This window comes from Hippocampus guttulatus, chromosome 11 (assembly GCF_054856545.1).
Source record: "Hippocampus guttulatus isolate MCC_2025c chromosome 11, RoL_Hgut_1.0, whole genome shotgun sequence".
Taxonomy (NCBI): Eukaryota; Metazoa; Chordata; class Actinopteri; order Syngnathiformes; family Syngnathidae; genus Hippocampus; species Hippocampus guttulatus.
The window spans coordinates 11,918,746-11,937,847 of record NC_141271.1 but is presented as its reverse complement, the minus strand read 5'-3'; the positions used below and the strand labels follow the sequence as shown (position 1 = coordinate 11,937,847).

The following is a 19,102-nucleotide window of genomic DNA, read 5'->3' as shown; positions in this document are numbered from 1 at the left end:
TTTTAACGAAAGTATGCGACAGATGTTATTAAGACACCTGGGTACTGTTTTAAATTGTGTGAAGAATTGTGCACTATATACTTTAATTCCTCATGTAACTGTCATATTCCAACAGTCAATTACATAAAACTTTACAAATAATTTAACTGTGGGTAATAAAACAACATAAGGAAAAACACCATGTATTGTTTTGGTTTCTCTTTTGGTCATATGACTCATTCACTCGGGGACTTTTTCGTCACAGAGAGCAATGTGCTGACCTCGGCATGTGACACTGAATGCATGCTGCATTTCGTGTTTGCTGACAGATCACATATGTATAAAAAGTACATATAGACGAGGTTGTAATATTATAGATATATGCGTATTATTTTATTTTATTTACACATTGTTTATTCATTCATGCATTTTAATTCCCTTAACAATATTTAATATATTTATTTTACAGAAGAAAAATCAAGAAACTAGAATGAAAAGAGGAAAGTATGTAATGTTGTTACTGATAGTACAGTACTAGTTTGTTATTAGTTGTACAAAGGTGGTATAATGTTGATTTGAGTTACAGTAATCTATTGTTATTCTTAGTTATTTCAATGTTTTTTAAATAATACTTACTCATGTGTAATGATTATATGGTTAGTTTTTATGACATTTACTCTTATTTTCTTTACCTTTCCTTAAAAACAAATTTGAGACTGCAGACAGGCCATCAACAAAACCAACAAAATTATAAAGCAACACACTGAATGATAATGGCACATATTCTACTCCACCTAGCCTTGCAATTTTTTTTAACTCCTTAATGTAACATTTGCATTTGTACTCATACAGCGCACACTGTTGTTAAACATTTCATCAAAATCCTTCCTCTCTGTAGTGTTAGCATCTGTCTCGTTTGACCTTGACTCGTTAAACTGAAACACTGTGAACACTGTCCTCACACATTACGCGCTCATCATATCTGCAATTCATAAATCTATTGACGAAGTGCAAGTTTAAGTGTGTAAAAAAAAGCTTTTAATGTTAACTGCATAATGATGCATTCTGTTAGTACGTGTGCACTCGAGCAAGATTCTGAAATGTAAACTATGAAAATAAAAGAGACATGATTTAAATGCTTATAATAATACAAAATAAAACAAACCTCACATGGATTTATTGCTGTTCCCTTGGTAACAAGGAACCCCTTTGCCCTTCGAGCCTCCTGGCTTTCGTGTGGACCGAACCACTCTGTATTTCTAGAGGGGTGGCACACTTAAACATTTTAGAATGTGTACATCTTTTTCATTGAAATTGCTTAATATAGTAGACATTTAAATTAAACCTGAAATTAATCTCATATGGTTGATAGGACACCATCTAAGGTGAATTATTAACGTTTTTTACGTTTCACGGCTCGTTAACAGACCCCTCCATGACATCACATCGACGACTGTACAGTAAGCTGTCAAGAGCTTGTTGCTCAAAGCTGTGTCATGTCACAAAGTAATGGCCGTTGGAAAATGACGTCCCCTTAGTTGTACGAGACACTTTAGCTCCCGTTTCGCTCAACATCAACTGGTTGTCGAGCGTTAGTTTCGGGCCTCACGGTTGGGTTTTATGTGCGGTGTCCGAGTTGTGGCGCGGTGTAATCGGCGCCGTATGACCCCCCTCCCTTCCTCCTGCTCCCACCAACACCGCGGGCAGCGGTTCTTCCGCGGCGATGAGGTAAGCAACTTCTCGCCCCTGGCTAACCGGAGTTAGCATCAAGCTAAATGCTAATATGTCGTCATTAAGAACGTGGGGGCCCAGTCCCTGCGGTGCTAATGCTAAATGCTACGTCAGAATCAGAATCGTTATCGTGACTTGGAAAAAAATACGCCCAATGTTATAGTGAGGAAGTTAAAAAAAATAAGCCAATGACGCCGTTCAAGTTCCCATTTGACGTCGCAACGGTGACGTTGCGTCGTCTGAGTGGCATGTCGTCGGGTCTAAAATGGAAATTCTTATATTGGTGCATCCTGAACGTGTGTTTTGAACGCAATGTTATCTGGTCTAAAGCAGGGAGTTGTTTTCACAGAGGTTAAATTGTGTCCAGGTTGAGTGCTGCACATTAACCGCATAGGCAAAGCAAATATGTACGGTGATCCATCAAAGGAGACATCACATGTTTTCATATTAAGTGGAAACAAATTCTTGATGTGTCTTGTGAGGACGCAAACTCTTGTGTTGTGCCAATAATTACGTTTATCACAAATGCTCTTTACTAAAAGATTTACCATGGTTTTCTCCTTAAATTTAATCAAGTTTACATTATTTTCAGTGGCATGACATTCCATCATCAGTGGTAAAGGAAAGTTTTTATTCCAAGAGGCAGCAGTGTTTTGCAGGCACCTTTCACCCTCTGTATGTATCCCTTTCTTGTTTCCAATTGGTCCATTCCAGACTGGGAGGGTCTTCCCGGCAGGAAAGGGGGAGGCTGGGAATGTTGGACTCAGTCGCTCCAGTTTCCCAGTTGTCGAAAAGGAAATGCTTTGCTCACTGAGTTTTTTTTCTTTCATACGTGTTGATTATCTTTTTAAATCTGTGCCCCTGAAGTTGTGTATGACCGCGCTGCATACAAGCAAGGACAGTTGGGTAGGTAAAGTCACTTGTTCTGACTCATTTCCTGACTTGTTCCTCAAAGGAATGCTGTTGTGTGCACCGGGATTTCACGATGGCATGCGACAGTAAGCTTCGGGTCTACCAATGCGAACGAAAACCTGCGTGTTTGTCAAGCCAACTTCTCAGCATGCACTATATGTGCTAGCTGATCCATTTTTCTCCCCTAGCCTTAACTTCCTGTGTGTCACATGGCTAAGTACAATACAGGAGTGTGTATCCTGTTTTGTGTTTGAGTAACACTGCGTGTGTGTTTAAACATCGTATTACCATGTTTGTGTTCTTTAGAAATGGAAGTCAACCTTAACTAAGCAATGCAAAAACGGTGAAAGATGTTCGGTGTCACAATGAACATGGCGCATTTGGCACGTAACTTCACAGCAAACTTGTTCTCTGGAGGCTAGATTTACACTGCTTAAGTGCTGAATTCTGATAGATTGCCCAGATTAAAAAAAAAAAAATACTGTTTCCAAGAAAGTTTTTAGTGACGCACATCTGAAAACATGAAACAGTCACAACATGGAAGAAAACAGTCATACATAACACAGATATTACACTTTATTTTGGCGTTAAGTTGGTCCTCTGTGTGACTGTGAAATTTTTATAAGCATCTTTGGCAGTTAGTGTGGGTTCTCACCCAAGTAGCCGTAAAGCTCCCATACACCTGACGTAAATAAGCTTGGATGGTCTTCAATTTCAGGGTCATTTGTAGTGAAGCCAGTCTTCTTTATCAGTTTCTCGCCTCCACTCCACTGTGTGTAGTTGAACAGAATAAGCATTAGTGATGCTAGTTCTTCTTACTCATTTGACCGTCACCAGAAAAATAGTCATATAATACGCAGTTCTACCTAGGCACAAACTTTGGGGGCCCTATTTTCGTGCCCAGCGCCAACCTAGTGGAAAGCGTGTTCTGACTGTGTGCATGGATGCAGTTATTTTTCTTGTGGTGTTTTCGTAGACACGTGGAGACAGATGTTTGCGCCGTCGTGGTTAGATCCTTGCACTCCCTTTAAATTCAGCGCAGGAGAGGTCCGCGGATTTCATAGCGGAAGCATAAACAGACTCGTTAGAGTCCATAAAGGAGTGTGACACACACAACATCAATTTATAAGGAACTGTAAAAAGATCTCCATGATGTTAAATTGGGCCTTGAAGACTGCCTTCAACCCCGATCATTCGTGTGTGATACCCCATTCCATCTTTGGTAGCTATGCGGCGGCCAGGGGTGTAATTATAATAAACATGATAATAATAATGCGATCAACGACTTTATTTATTTAATTATTTTAGGTGGTTTTATTCATGTTGTTGTCATATTTATGAATGAAATATGATGACATCCACCACATACTTTCTTCGAGTGCAGAATTTGTCTCCTATTAAATTCACAAAAATCTCCTTACACTACCTGCGCCACAACTTAGACCTGCTTCCAGTAGACGTAATATTTAGTCTACTTTCAGCCATCAACTTAGAAACTTAGCTTGTAGCAGACGTGTGTGCACATTTTCAGCATGACGTCTCTGATCCACTGGTGAAAGGACACTTTGATCCTCTCCTCTTTCATCTATAACTGAAACAAACAAAGTATGCAGGAAAAGTGATTAAGATTGCACGACTGTCTGTGTATTATGTGTTGTGTTGTGTTATTTTGACTTCAAGAGGCGCTGCGAGAGTCGCTACCTTTCCAGCAGCTCCTATATTTTGTTCTTCTACTTCTTCCTTTCATAACTTTGCTGCTGTGAATTGGGAATTTCTCCATTGCGAGACTAATAAATGATTTCTTATCTTATCAAATTGTCAGGTGCACTTGGGTGGGAGGGGAGGGGGGGACAATGCCCTTGATCCATCGGAACGCCCAATATGGTGCAAGAGTGGTCTACCAAATCCACTGTCCATGCTCAAGATGACTTGCACCTCCATGAACATCAAGATGCAACAGTTCTAATGCCTGAGCTCACATGCTCTGCCGATGAAAATAGCCCATGGAGTTAGATAGGGCGTGTTGCGGTTGTGCCGTTTAAAAGGCGACATGGGCTTATGTCTTAAAGGATTGCAGATTTTGCCTTCCATAATATATTGTTACACGCTTAATACGGTCTCTTTGTTCTATTGTTACACTGCCATGATTCTGTTGGCCAACTCGAAAGTGAACAATCGGAACTGTGTCACTTAAACCATGTAGTGTACATCCAGACTAAGACTGTTATTAGGACGTTATCGCCTGTGTGCAGACATGGGCAAAATGTCAAAGTTTCTCTTTGAAACTTTAAACTTCAGCTTTACATATGCTACATCTGCCCAACAGGTGGTGTGTGATGCGCTAAAATCTAAAACTGAAATGCATGGTGGTATCAGTCATGTTAAAGGTAAACACAAGCATCCACTGGCGCCAGCTATATTTCAGGAGGCAATTATTTGAGGTTTGGCATTTGTTTGTTAGAATAGAGTTATTTGAAGTTGGTCTATTTAAGGAAATATGGTCTGTATTTAGATGTGTTGTTAAAGAATTTTGATGAAAATTAATGCCTGTCTTTGATAAGACACCAAGAGGAATCGATTACTGCTTGATTATGATCTGGAGGTGAAACGGGATATATTTTTTGTGGAAAAAAAGTTGTGAAGTGATTGATTAAATTTTGTGTGCGTCTTTGGTAACAAATTGAGTAACTTTTGATCATGAATCATGATCCCGTTCTTTATCTGGGTCATGCTCTGTCCATGGCCATATCTCAAAAAGTGTGTCCATGACGACAGCTGCTGCTGCTGCAACAACCCTGAAATCATATTCATGACAGCATTACAAAGAAACTTTTGTTTGTTTGTTTGTTTATTGAACATAAAACATATATACAGTAATAATTTGACAGAAAATAAGGTAGATAAAAAAAGTAAAAAGAAAGAAATCAATCTTCATTCAACACAGTTATTATGTTCAAGGGAGTAGGAAGAAGTAAAAAACTTATCTAGTCCTACCCCGTTATGTGATTGTATCTAATAAATCATTTTTATATCAATCAGAAAAGAAAAAAGTAAGAAGAAAGAAGTCTCCATTAAGGCTCATACTTTACCCTTAACCGTGATATTTTTACAACTTTTGGTTTGTATCGGGATTATATACTTCCACACCCTGACACTCTTGTGTCAATTTTCTCTTAAATTCATAATGGATATTTATATACCTTTCTCTATTTATCAACTTAGTTCTGATTTATCATTATATTTAATGTTTTGAATTTATCATTTTAACTCTGATTGATGTAGGTTGTTTGTACTATTTTTTTGAATTTGTTTTTTAACTCAGCAAGCGATTTACTCATTTTCAGGTCCGTTTCGAGATTATTCCACAGATTAACACCTTTGATAGATACACTTCTTTGCTTGATGTTTGTTCTTGTTTTGAGTTTTTTGAATAAGTTGGTACCTCTTAAATCATAGCTGCTTTCTCGAATTTCGAAAAACTTCTGAATGTTTTGGCAGAGCAGGTTATTGTGTGCTTTGTACATTAATTGGGCGATTTTAAAGTCAACCAGGTCATAAAATTTCATCGTATTTAATTTGATAAATAGTGGATTTGTGGGTTCCGTATATTTTGATCTATTAATAATTCGAATTGCTTTTTTTTGTAGGTTGAGAATAGGGAGTGTGTTTGTTTTGCAGGCATTTCCCCATATTTCCACACAGTAGGTCATATATGGTAATAATAATGAAGTGTACAATGTGTACAAAGATCTCTTATTTAGCACTTCCTTGGTTTTGTAGAGGATCCCTACGGTTTTGGCTATTTTTCTTTTTACGTTATCGATATGTGGCTTCCAACATAGTTTTGAGTCTATTACTAATCCGAGAAACTTGGTTTCATACGCTCTTTCTATCTCAATTGAGTTTACCATAATTTTAGCTTGGTGTTTGATTGGTCTTGTGCCAAAAACAATTAACTTCGATTTTTTCAGGTTAAGTGACAATTAATTTCTGTCGAACCAGTTTTTTAATTTGTTTAATTCGTTTTCTACGGTTGTCAGGAGCTGTTTCAGATTTATTCCAGAACAGTAGAAAGTTGTATCATCAGCAAATAGGACACATTTAAATTGTTTTGAGACCTTGCAGATATCATTTATATATAAGATGAATAGTTTTGGACCAAGCACTGACCCCTGAGGAACTCCGTGAGTGATTTTTAGTTGATTCGTTTTTTTATTGTTGAGTTGCACGTACTGATATCTGTTTTCTAAATAACTTGGCTTATTACACAATACTTGGTTAGTTCAGTCAGTCAGTAACACAGTCAGTCAGAACACGAAACAGTATGAACTGCAGACACAGTTACACTACAACAGGGATCACCAGACGTCATATTAGCCCACGGGATACAAACTTACTTCTATACATTATGTTCTGCACTGACATTTACTATACATAAGCTGTCACAAACAATCGACTATGAACATAGCAGACTTGCCTTTACTATAACACGCATGAATTTGAATAGTCCTTCCACTATTTTATAATCTGTCATGCACCAGTAGTGCTCCTGGAGGAATCTCATTTAACTTGTGTTAAAGGTGCACGTGCAGTCTAATATATATGATGCACAGATGACCCACAAGTTTTTTTGGGCTGTGACGATTACCATTTTGTAATCTCTGACAGTAAGCTACACATACTGTATGTGTACAGTATGTATCAATAGAGATGGCTGAGAAGCAACAGTAGAACAGAGTTGTAGTTGAGCCAAAGGGCGTGATTGTAGTGTAAAATAAAGTTGTTCTGTACAGCCGTATGATTTATTAAAGAACTGTGGTTTCAGTAATGTGTGTTAAGGATTTGTCATTTGTTACTACAAGACGAATGAAGAACTCCCATCTGAATTTTAAAATTTCACTCAAATACAATTTGGGAATCCCAGCCATTTTATCCATCTCACCTCAATATTGCAGCGGTTCAAAAGCATTTGGACAATGCACTTTAAGGTCCGTTGCCTTATTACTTCTAAAGTAAATTTCTGAGTGGGCATGTGTGATTTTGTCAAAGTTAGACCAATAAGCAAGTAATATTTCTGTTTTTATGTCTTCCAGCTCGCCAGTATAAGTGCCTCGAAGAATTCCTCAGCTTGAACTTTGAGGAAAGCTTGTTTTTCCTTTGACTCCAGAAACGGCATCTGAGGGCTCCTACTTTGCACATCATCAAAATAGGATCATGGTCTAAAGAAGGAACTGGTCTTGCATAGTTTCCAAAGAAAAGCCAATGAGTGGTGGTGTTCAACGGACGTGTGATCTCCAAGCTCAACGACCCCCCCTTCTAGCTCTAGCTCATGGAGGACTTATCCTCTTGTTTTAGGAGACGACTGTGATCGGCCTTCCGCTTTCAGCACTGTGATTGTCTTATAATAAGAACTGTTTATGATCAAAAACCTTTGGACATGGCGTCGGGGAGAGACACAAAATGGCTGACCCTGGAAGTGTGTCGGCAGTTTCAGCGAGGAAACTGTTCACGCAGTGACGAGGAATGCAAATTTGCTCATCCGCCAAAGAGCTGCCAAGTGGAAAATGGGAGGGTCATCGCCTGCTTTGACTCGCTAAAAGTAAGAAAGATCACATTGTTCAGTTTTCAGTGCTGTTGCTGCTAGAAAGTAGAGGTTTTGGTGGCTATTAACTATCAGCTGTTTTGTCCGCTAATGGCTTCTGGCTTGCCATGTGATCTCAAAACAAGGGTCCCATGACTTTCATTTGAAGCAAACATCCTGAACTGATCTCTTTTTAGATGTTAGCCAGCAGCACTACACCCCAGGCTAAGAGTGTCAAGACACTTGAAGCGTCATGTATTTGTCTCATGTGGCTAATACAGATGCCCATGCAAAGCATTGAAGGTGACTAAGCATTATTTACCTTTATGTAGACATTTGGCATTGAAGTCAAAGATAACCACACAATTCAACAATCGCAGTATGTACTGAAATGCTCATTTTTGAACAAAAAGACCAGATTCTCTCATGTACTGTCCATAGGGAAATGACCAGGCACCAATTAGGGGTATGACAAGGATCAAAATAAGCGGTTTTTACATCGCATTTTGCGAGTCAAAATTCACATATTACACACGGTACCTAGCTTCCACGTCATCGCAACAAATACACTAATGACACCACTGCGGCTGTGTAGGAGTGTGTTGACAATCACCGATGGCCGATTCCAAGAGTGGAATCTTGCCGAGAAACCTGCGTTCAGAGGGGAAAATTAAAATTAAAAGCAGCTTATTGTACATCCTTTGCCGTTCTCCAAATGCAGGGCAGATGCTCGAGAGAGAACTGCAAGTACCTCCATCCGCCCTCACACTTAAAAACTCAGCTGGAAATAAACGGCCGCAACAATCTCATCCAGCAGAAGACAGCAGCTGCAGTGCTCGCACAGCAGATGCAGATCATGATCCCTACAGCCAGTCTGCAGTCTGTGGTGAGTCCCCCACACTGAACAAGAGCAATGCCACGTTTCAACCGAATGTTGGTCCTATTACCTCACAGCCTTCATTTCCTGCGACACAGGGTCTTGGCACTAACTCTGGTCTCGGCTACGGTTCCTACTTGACGCCCCTAAGCCACGGGATCGGCCTACTTCCCACAGACATTCTCCCCAGCAGTCAGGTTCTTGTTTCAGGGAGCCCGCCTGTCACGGTCCAGAGCTCGCCTTCTTCCTCCTCTTCTTCGCCCTCCCAGAAGCTCCAGCGCACTGACAAACTGGAGGTACAGTCGAAGCCAGCACAATCTAACATGCTGCTTGATTGGTTGTTCGTTTTATGCCCATGTTGGGTCTAAATGAGTATGTGACAGTGGGACCTTATTTAAGTTTGTCATATATGTGGTTTGTCGTTTGCTATGCAATAGCTGATCGAAATACAGAAGGTGTCAAAATGACCCAATCAGATTGAGGTGGCATTGCGACATAGATATATTTCTACACACCCAAGCAGCTCAGGAAAAATGGCTAACCAACAATGCGGCTGTATCGTGAGCAAAACGAAACCTTTTCATCACCTGCCAACCCCAGAGGAATTGAGGAATACATTTCAATGTAATTTTAGATAAATTCCTAGGCATTTGAGAACCAGAATACAGTCGACCACAACATAATTCACAATAAATAAATAAACAAATAAATAAATAAATAATCATTATATAGATAGATACATATATACAGGTACATATATAAATATTATACGGTTTTTTTTCATATTCCTCATTTGCCCTGTTTTTCTTAGAAAACACGGATTGAATGTTCATGAGTTTTTGCTATTTTTCCCACAGTTTTTTTGGACAAATTTTTGGCTGAAAAAACCCCCCCTCAATATTCACAAGGTCCGGTTCCTATACCCACGGAGTCGTACTCTTTATTCCCTTTACTCTTGATGAAATTCACTGCGGTGAGTGCCGGGTGTCTGTTGTTGCTTAAGCTGTCAGTTAAAGGGATGGTACTGTGTGTCTATGTATTAAGGGACATTTGTAAGAGGGGAGGCGTTTATTTGGTCAACTGCAAAGGGTACTAAGCATCAATAAGGGTCAACCCTTGATTTAATTAACTGCAGAGGTGTGACATGTGTCCCTTACTTGAGCCGAACTTGTCGTTGACCACACACATTTCAGATCATAATATTGAATATTGAACAACTTGTCCACATTTCCCAAAGAAAAGAGACATTCCAATTCTGATCGATTGTCGCTACGTGACTCTGATTGCAGGTATGTCGTGAGTTCCAGCGAGGGACATGTGCTCGAGGAGAGACCGATTGCCGGTTCGCCCACCCTAGCGACAGCCCAATGATTGACACCGTCGACAACACCGTCACCGTTTGCATGGACTACATCAAGAGCCGCTGCAGCCGCGACAAGTGCAAGTATTTTCACCCACCTGCGCACTTGCAGGCCAAAATTAAATCCGGTCAACATCAGACAGCCATGGCGGCCCAGGCCACAGCTGCAGCCGTGGTAAGACACCCATGTCCGTCCCTCAACAATGAGCTCATTTGAATTCATGTTTATGTCTATATACTGTACTTTAAACTCTATAACATGTTAAGTATCAGTTGTATTTAGCTATAAAATGAATTCAGAATGTAAATCATAGAGTTTAACCAAAATGTGGTATTTATGTGTGCTATACATGTTCTCCATAGACCATCTGTGTTGTTTAAAATGTAAACCATCGTATTTGTTTCTCCTTTTCACTTTTGTTTGACTTTACTGCATGGCTCTCAATATTTACAGCCGGGGTAATTTTAGCTTCCTATCATACCTGTGTACCAAACAAATATGAGATAGCTGCTGTTGCACTAAAACCCCTAACGTGCCTCTCATTTTGGTCGTCTGATAACACGGCTAAATAGAGTCTATGTTATGTTATGATGTTTTAATACAGTATCTTTGTGCGAAACTTGGCTTTTATTTTCAATGACATGGTGTATTATGTATTGTAAGGAGAGGCATGTAACTAAATTCGGCCACAGGGGAAAGTAACAATTGAATGGAATTTATTTATTTATAATTGTTTCAAGAATATATGAGGCCTGACTTTGCTTGAAACAGAATCGTATCAATAGGTATCGACCGATTACTGGTTCTCATTCAGAAATCGAAACACGTCAACATGAGCTTAGTCCAGAGCTCAAGATGATGACATGCTAATGACACTAGCCAGCACGCTAACTTCACTAGCTGGGTATACTAGCTATTCCTTTTTTTCCCCCATTCATTGTGATGGATTGCAATCGAGGGAAGGGAACATTTTATCTCGTCGTTCACTGAATGTTTGGAACTTCTGTTTCTGTGCGAGTGTCAGTTGTCCCTGTTATTCTTCAGGCCACAGACTAGTTAAGACTGAATCAACAGTGCCCTGCTAGTTTCAGCCAGTCATGCATTCCATTTTGCCTCAGTTGCTTTTAGACAAAATGAATAGACACTTGATTTTGCTCAATTACCTATCAATTAATCGACTAAACAGTTATTATGCCCGTCCCTAATGCATTGCTCCCATAAACACATGCTGGTTTACTCCATGCCGCCATATTTTTAACAGCTCCCATTATTAGTGTTTAACAAAGACTGCAACAGTATCTATTCTGAAATGATGGATCTTGTAGAATTGTAAATCCACTGAATACTCAACGGCACACGCCGACCGTCAGGTGTTTATCTTTAGACAGTGAGTGGTTACTGTGCATGCAAACTGTGTTTTATGTGGTATACTACATTCAGCTTATTTTTGTTTTCCCCCTTCTCATCTATGCACAACGCTGTCCCCCATGATGCACCTCTGCTTGCTGTATGTTAATACGCTTGACCCCCCATTGGCCCACTGCCATCATGTGCTCGCTGTCTGCTCTTAAAAGACTCAGTCGACTGCCAAAGCAATGAAGCGACCCCTCGAGGCAACTGTAGACCTGGTATTTTCACCTTTTGCTTTGCATGTAGCCAGTAAATGATACTGTGATAACATGTCGTTTCGTCACTGTGAGCTTTCTGTAATCTCATTTGTGTCAATCTCAATAGATTTAATGTGATACATTATTTCCATTTGTATTTGTATCCTGAAACCATCAGTGCATGCTGTGTAATTAACAGTTACATTTCTTGTTATGTTGTAGTTATGTTTTACTTATTTATTTTTATTGAGTACCAAATCATAAAGGATATGTGCTTAAATGAATGGTGGTGTGTGCTTTTCAGGGCTTCCCGCACAGCATCCTGCAACCGCTACCAAAGAGGGCAGCCCTGGAGAAGAGCAACTGGGCCAGCTCGCTGCTCAGCCCCAGTTTGTTGCACTACCAGCAGGCTCTGGCCAGCACACAGCTGCAGCAGCCCACGGCCACCTTCTACCCTGCAGGTACGCATCAAGTCACTCACCAGGGTTTTCCATCAAGAAATGTGCAAGCAGGTCATTACTTAGCTTTGGAAATTTGACTATACCTGAGTATACGTTAAAGTTCATAGTTATTGGGCGCACTAAGGAGCTCCAATTAAACAGTTTATGAGGAGGACCCACGTACAGGTATGAGAGATCAACAGCAGGTTATGATGCAGAGATATTTATTGTCACATGTGAATATTGTTGTGGCTGGAGGGAAAGTCTCCTGTTCAGAGAGGGTCAGAGGAATCCAGGTGCTGGGTCCAGGCAGGCAGGAAACAGGATCTGAAGCAGGAGAGCCAGGGAAGAGCACAAGTCAGGCAGGCAGGATAGGAACAGAGTGCCGAACAGGGCACTGTAAGTATGGCAGAAAGTAGATGTGAATTTTCTAAATGGCCAGATGCAGCAAACTTCATGAAGAGTGTCACAACAGCAGTGACATTCTGCTGTTGTGGTGGAGTCCAAGACGAGCTTGAGAACGGGCCGCGATTAATTGGGTGGATGAGATGCATTGGGGTGGGCTCCAATATGTCTGGGTCCAAACCTGCAGTAAAAAACAAACAAAAACTCCTCAGAGCTGATTTCTACATGCTGAGAGGCCTCTTTCACTTATGTAACCTCACTTAAAGCTGGACGCTTAATTTCACAGAGGTGAAACGAAATGACTTTGTTCCTCGCTAATGAACACAATCAGCCAAGACTGTTTTTCAACCATTGTGACATTGCAGTCATCTAACACACACACTGCCATTCAGCAAGCAGGAGCAACCTAGATAAAGGCTGCTACCTAGCAACATTGCAGTTGACATGACAACCGCTGACTTGACCGCCCTACTGTAATTTCTTATGTTTTCTTTTCATAAGCAACTCGCAGCTCGTAACAGTTGACAAGAGAAACAAGCAGATAGTTTATTAAAATTCCATCTCTTTCCATTGTATGTACACAGGGTCTGTTTTCTGCATGACTCCTGCGAACAGCATAGGTAAGTACCTCAGGCGAAGCTCACTCAAATGCAAAACCATAAAATCACATTGACGATACACGATTTTATTTCAATGCTGTCTTTGCACTCTTGTCTACATGTTATATGGCATTAATATTTTCTAAGGTATTACCTCAGCTTTTAGAAGTACAATTTATGAATAAGCAATAACATTTGTGGAAAGACAAAAAAGGAAAAATTTGCCAAATTTTGAAATGTGTGCTTTTCATATACACTCGTCAGCCACTAAACACACACATCACAGTAAAAACGTATTTTAGTACTTGAATTCAAAAAGTGAAACTTACAGATAGTGATGCACAGACTATTTTAGGATTTTTAGAGAGCTAGCTTAAAGCTCATGCAAACGCCATATTCATCAAATATCAAAATTAACTAGGAAAAAGTGTTTCATGAATCAAATGAGTTACATTTTTTGAATTGTACTTCTGAAATGGATGACTTTTTCCATGACAATCAAATTCATTGTGATGCGTATAAGTTGACATATTCGAATGGATTCATTTTGCTGGTGTGCACAACATGGCTGATGAGTGTACGTTCAACATTTTACAAGAGTGTTATTAGTTAATGTATTTATTACTATTTTTAATAGTAAAAAAAAGCTTTGGTAATATTTAGTGGTGCTGCTGTACTTGTTGCTCCTCAGATGTCAAATAAAAGTCCTAATTGTCCCTACATCAGCCCTTTCTTTATATTCTCCCCGCTGCCTCGCTCTGCCGTGTAATCTCATGCCAGCTGCAGCTCTAACCCAGTGACGCCTTGCTGCTAACGTCATTTTGTATTTGCCTGGCAAAAAATAAGAGACAGACACATGTCGCTATGGTTACCATAATGCTCCACCTGCCTTTTCATTGCTTCCATGGTTCCCCCTTCCTGAGCCAGTCCCCATGATGTACAGTGCTACGCCTGCTAGTGTCTCTGCAGCAACTTCTCCCGCCACAAGTGTCCCCTACGCAGCAACAGCACCAGCCAATCAGGTTTGCTCCTTTTTTTTTTTTTTTTTTTTTTTGGGTTTCATTTCAAAGCTTTTAGTCAAGACAACCTTGGGCTCTTTTACATTGAAGGAGTCGCTTCGTGTCCCTGCTTGCATCGGCTGTCATTGAGCTTCATGTTGCCCGTCGATCAGCTACTTCTTCGAGGACAGGCAATGCTTGTAGACATCTGCAAACACCTGTGTGTCAATTTTCACACTCCTATTTGCTTTTCTCACCGTCTTTCACATTACCACGATTGCAGGATTTACCAAATGCTCTCCTGGGTTGTGAGGATATGCAGGGGACCCTCTTAATTTTTTTTGCAGGGGGCAGTAGGGATTCGGAGGTGGAGTTTTATACTTTTACTTACTTTTATACTAAACAATGTAAAGTGTTGGGTTTTTTAGCGCCAGTTTTTTTGATAGTGACAGTAACAGTGGTCGAGCTGGCTTTAGGCAACAGTCTATCTGCAGCTATGCACAGTGCTCTCTGTTGTGGTCGGTGCCTCCCAGAAAGTGTCGCTCCCCAGAGTGTGTGTTGGCCTGAGGGAGAAATAAATTGCCACAAGCTTTTGTGCTCATCTGCAGCTTGTTAAGAAAAAAAATGCACGTAGTAATCTGTCGAGACATTTTGCTTACACAAACGACAGTTAGGGCAAGCCCAAAAAATAATACAAACTTAGTGTGCCATGCCTTATATATTTTATATACTGTATAGTGCGGTTAAATAGCTCGCTCTACAGCATTGACAAGAGTTCAAAGAGCGACTGGTGAGAAAATGTGACACATTTTCACACACACACAGCATACCTTCAAATAATAGAACAAAAGTTAAGTTATTCACAACTTTTAACCATTAAACTGGTTCCCCACTGGTTAGAGTTTAGCGCTCTCCTTCCAACTATGCAGCTGCTTTGACACACACATTTTTCCCCCCACATGACGTACAGTAAATATATTGTTAATGATTGGGGAAAAAAATCAAATCCTCTCAAATATAAGAATTACGCATACGATGTTACAGCTGACAACATTCATTTTAATACATTGCTAAGATCTAATTGGAATCTCTATCGGCAGATACTCAATACCAAGGGGCTCGATTTGGGCTTTGTTGCAGAAAAATGGGACTCAAAGTATCTCTCACTGCTTACCCATTGGCTTTCACATGGTTTGGCAAAATGGGGAAAAAAATGACACATTTGACCCCAATCTCTTCTATCTCTGCAACATTTGACGGATATTTAAGAGCACTTGGACATCGTTTTCATGTTTCTACCCTTTCTGAAACAGATCATTCTCAAGTAACCACCAGAACCAGGACTCGGTGCCACAAAGATCCAGAGCAGCCCATCTGTACATACACTGTTCATTGCATACGTCACCTGCAGCAAGCCGCATGCTGATCAAGCACCACAAGTGGAGTACATGACCACGTAGAGTACGGTATTGCATCAAGGTCACACTACGAGACCCTACGCATGGACATACTCTACATGCGTTTGCCAGTGTAAATCATCTGCGTTGCATTTTTTTCATCGAAACAACTGGGGAAAAGGTAACATAACGGTAGTTAGAACCATATGAACAGCAATGTACTGGATGATACTAACAGGAAATGTTAGCTGAAATTTAAATGATGTAAATAGTCACGTCCGAAGTGTGTTTATCATGGTAGTCCCCGTCGTAAAGGGGTAACAACCATATTAGAGATTGTTCACTTTCTTGTGTGCGTCGTTTCTTTGTCATGATTATTTGACCTTGTGCCAGATTCAATTGCTTTAAGCACTTATTTTAAATTATATCAATTTAAATATGGCCCTCAGTGGACAGGCTTTTATCTCCAGTGAGCAGTGCTCCTCCACCTGGTGTGCCTTTGCATTGCATTGAAAGTCTGTTTGCCACTGTCGACCTACTCGAATGTGCTCTCTAAGGGCACGGATGAATTTTCCCCTCAAAAGCTAATATTTAAATGATGGGTCCGATTGATAGGCATTTTACATAACCGTAAAGAGTTTATTCAGTGTATAGTCAAACAGAAGTGTAATCCTGCAAGGACTGAACTATTATTGTAACTGTTAAGTCTTGAAAGTTACAAGTGCCTAAAGAGTTGTCATATTTAAGGGGCTTCGAATGACATTGTCCTGTATTTAAAAAAAAAAAATCAGATCTAGAAAGTTGTGAACATGTCTTAAATGCTTTGTGAAGACTTTTATGAATATTTATGTACCTTCATTATCATTAAGAATTATTCTCTATATTTTCTTTCATATTTAAGATGACTTTGTAGTTCCCATTTGCCCACACGACAAAGTTTATTAAGTAGTTGAATGTGCAGATTATTAGAAAAATTTAACGAAGGATGTTCAGTTTAGTTTCTGAAGACAAAATGGAGGACATTGTGTTAAATATGTCGATTGTTACTTTTATTCCTCAATTTTATAAACTTTTAAAATGTTCACTTGGGATGGGCATTTGATTGTATTAGGTGGATCGACCATTGGGATTAATTACCATTGTTTAACATTCTGCATATCTCTTTCCATGCCAGTTTCAAATTGGGCATAATAATGCAGCTAGCAGGAACAACTTCTCAATATTTCTAATCACAAAGCTTTTTGTGTGCGGTCAACACTGACACGTGGTTTTCAATGGTGTGATGTGAGCTATTGGCCATCTCGTGTACACCTCACAAGATAAGAGCAGTCAGCACACACCAACAGATTTTGTCCTCGTCAAGTGTTGAGGCTTGCCACGTTTTGAAAATTGGTTAAGATTTGGAAACATAGGTTTTTTGTTTTATTTATAAATGTTCCTCCTCCCTGATCTGTTCAGAAAATGGTCAGGACTGACTGTCGTAAATGTTAAACAACCAGTCCACTGTTCAGGAGCGCAAAGCCTTAGGTGTTGTGGTCAACGCCAACAGCTGGTTTGGTACAGGAGACTCACGACACAATAAGAGCAGGAAGCAAAGTGGGGATGTTTTTCCTCACATTTTGAGAATACTGGTCATTGGAAAATTTCAACCAGAGATGACTTCATGTCTCCCCAAATATATTTTTGACACTGATTTCAAAATTGGCTTTGCTTCCCCCCCCCAGTACGTTAGGTTTTTGAGATTTTCATTTTGTGTTTTTAATTGTGACCTGTGAAAGCTTGCGCAGTCTGGATTTTACTATGCCTTGTGCTTTTTAGCTAGGGTAGTTCACAAAATTAAAACACACACACACACACCTGAAAACGCCTGTTGCTGAACCAAACTCTTAAATTCATAATAATTAAAAATATTTTACAAAATTACATATTATTATTTTGTAAACCTGATGTACTCTAAAAAAACGAGGGCAGATTCAGAACCAGCACAAAAAATAATTGAGAAAATATGATTTGCCTCACCGAGTAAAAGATTAGGGAAAAAATTGTTGACCAGTCTAATATGCTGACAGGTTAAAAATCAGTATATGTGTACCCAGCCCGAGACGGCCCTTCATTCGGTCTCAATTGCTTAAAGACATGATTAATTCATCCGTCAATTTCATGCAATTCTTGATAAAGAATTACTCCATCAATATGCCCCTCCTAAGTTTTTTTTGTTTTGTTTTGGGTTTTTTTTGCTTAGCATGACTATGTTTGATTAATTCAGACAATCTATTAAGTTGTTCTGTTATTTCCTCTCCATGATGTAATTTCTATTTAAAATGTTTTGACTTATAAGCTCTTATATGTAACGTTAACCGAGAACATGCCAGAACTTAGTCCGGGGTTGTCCGTGAATGTAACTTCTTATAAGTTGACTTTCATTGAGATTCTTCAAATAATAAGAGAGAAAAAAGTAGGAAGGGATTTCATTTGCTTCCGACGAGTTGTCGTTTGATGTTCGGGTGGAGTGTCGGGAGAATAAGACCATAGAATTGTTGACGTAACAAAGTGCATTGTGTGTGGTAGAGTAATAAGCGTTCACCTTTGAACTCATCACAAACTACGGATGTCTGTCGTCGCTGTGATTGTATACATTTTATGACGGTGAAACTATCCAGTGCATAATAACAAATTTTTTGGTATGGTGGTGTGCATTTTAAATAATCCACTTGTTAGTGTTTTGATTGAGAATTTCTGATGTGAAGTTTCTTTCAAGCACTTCCATAGCAGTCAAGATAAGAGAAAATATGCTTTTTTTTAAAAAATTGTGATTGTTGCCTTATTCATCAACGCATACTTTTTTTTTTTGCATTTAATTTCACTTTGCTTGTCGAAAGAAAAGAAGACACAACTCTGGGAAATGATGTCTGATCGAGACTGAAAATGTCACTCAGTCTTCAGAAATGCTTTATGATGATGATGATGTCGTACTGCTATAAATGGTTAGATTAATATTGATTTGTTCCATCAGTGGATTTAATTTTAAACTTGTCCTCATTTTCTCATATAATAGTGGCGCTTATTTTACTGTATGATTATCCATTTCATGTGAATAGTGATTTCTACAGTCTATAAAATTCTAATATTGTCAATAAACACTGTCCACGTAAAGGCAATGTTGCCATGTACTGCTTTTCTTGTTTTTACATTATTTATGCATTATTGTTATGCCT

At 39.4% G+C, this 19,102-nt stretch overlaps 1 protein-coding gene across 6 annotated transcripts; it reads left to right on the top strand.

Moving 5' to 3' along the window:
* The first annotated feature begins 1,447 nt into the window (after nucleotides 1-1,447).
* LOC147198094 (muscleblind-like protein 2a) lies at nucleotides 1,448-19,057 on the top strand. 6 transcript variants are annotated; one of them, XM_086123450.1, is made up of 10 exons: nucleotides 1,448-1,707; nucleotides 7,716-8,221; nucleotides 8,925-9,089; nucleotides 9,179-9,376; nucleotides 10,370-10,615; nucleotides 12,016-12,069; nucleotides 12,353-12,509; nucleotides 12,747-12,887; nucleotides 13,478-13,513; nucleotides 15,804-19,057. In XM_086123450.1, the coding sequence occupies exons 2-10, from the start codon at nucleotides 8,060-8,062 to the stop codon at nucleotides 15,914-15,916; spliced, it is 1,272 nt and encodes a 423-aa protein (XP_085979576.1). In that variant the 5' UTR covers nucleotides 1,448-1,707; nucleotides 7,716-8,059; the 3' UTR covers nucleotides 15,917-19,057. The 6 variants fall into 6 exon arrangements, with proteins under 6 accessions (XP_085979576.1, XP_085979571.1, XP_085979574.1 ...); XM_086123447.1 differs by lacking the exon at nucleotides 12,747-12,887 and adding an exon at nucleotides 14,420-14,514 and having other exon boundaries at nucleotides 1,450-1,707; XM_086123445.1 differs by lacking the exon at nucleotides 12,747-12,887 and having other exon boundaries at nucleotides 1,449-1,707.
* Nucleotides 19,058-19,102: the final 45 nt, after the last annotated feature.

Excerpts from the sequence above, each read along its gene's own strand:
- LOC147198094 (XM_086123450.1), top strand. The coding sequence starts at position 8,060 with ATGGCGTCGGGGAGAGACACAAAATGGCTGACCCTGGAAGTGTGTCGG. Across the intron at positions 12,888-13,477 it reads AGAGTGCCGAACAGGGCACT|GGTCTGTTTTCTGCATGACT; the intron begins GTAAGTATGGCA and ends GTATGTACACAG. Across the intron at positions 13,514-15,803 it reads GACTCCTGCGAACAGCATAG|ATCATTCTCAAGTAACCACC; the intron begins GTAAGTACCTCA and ends TTTCTGAAACAG.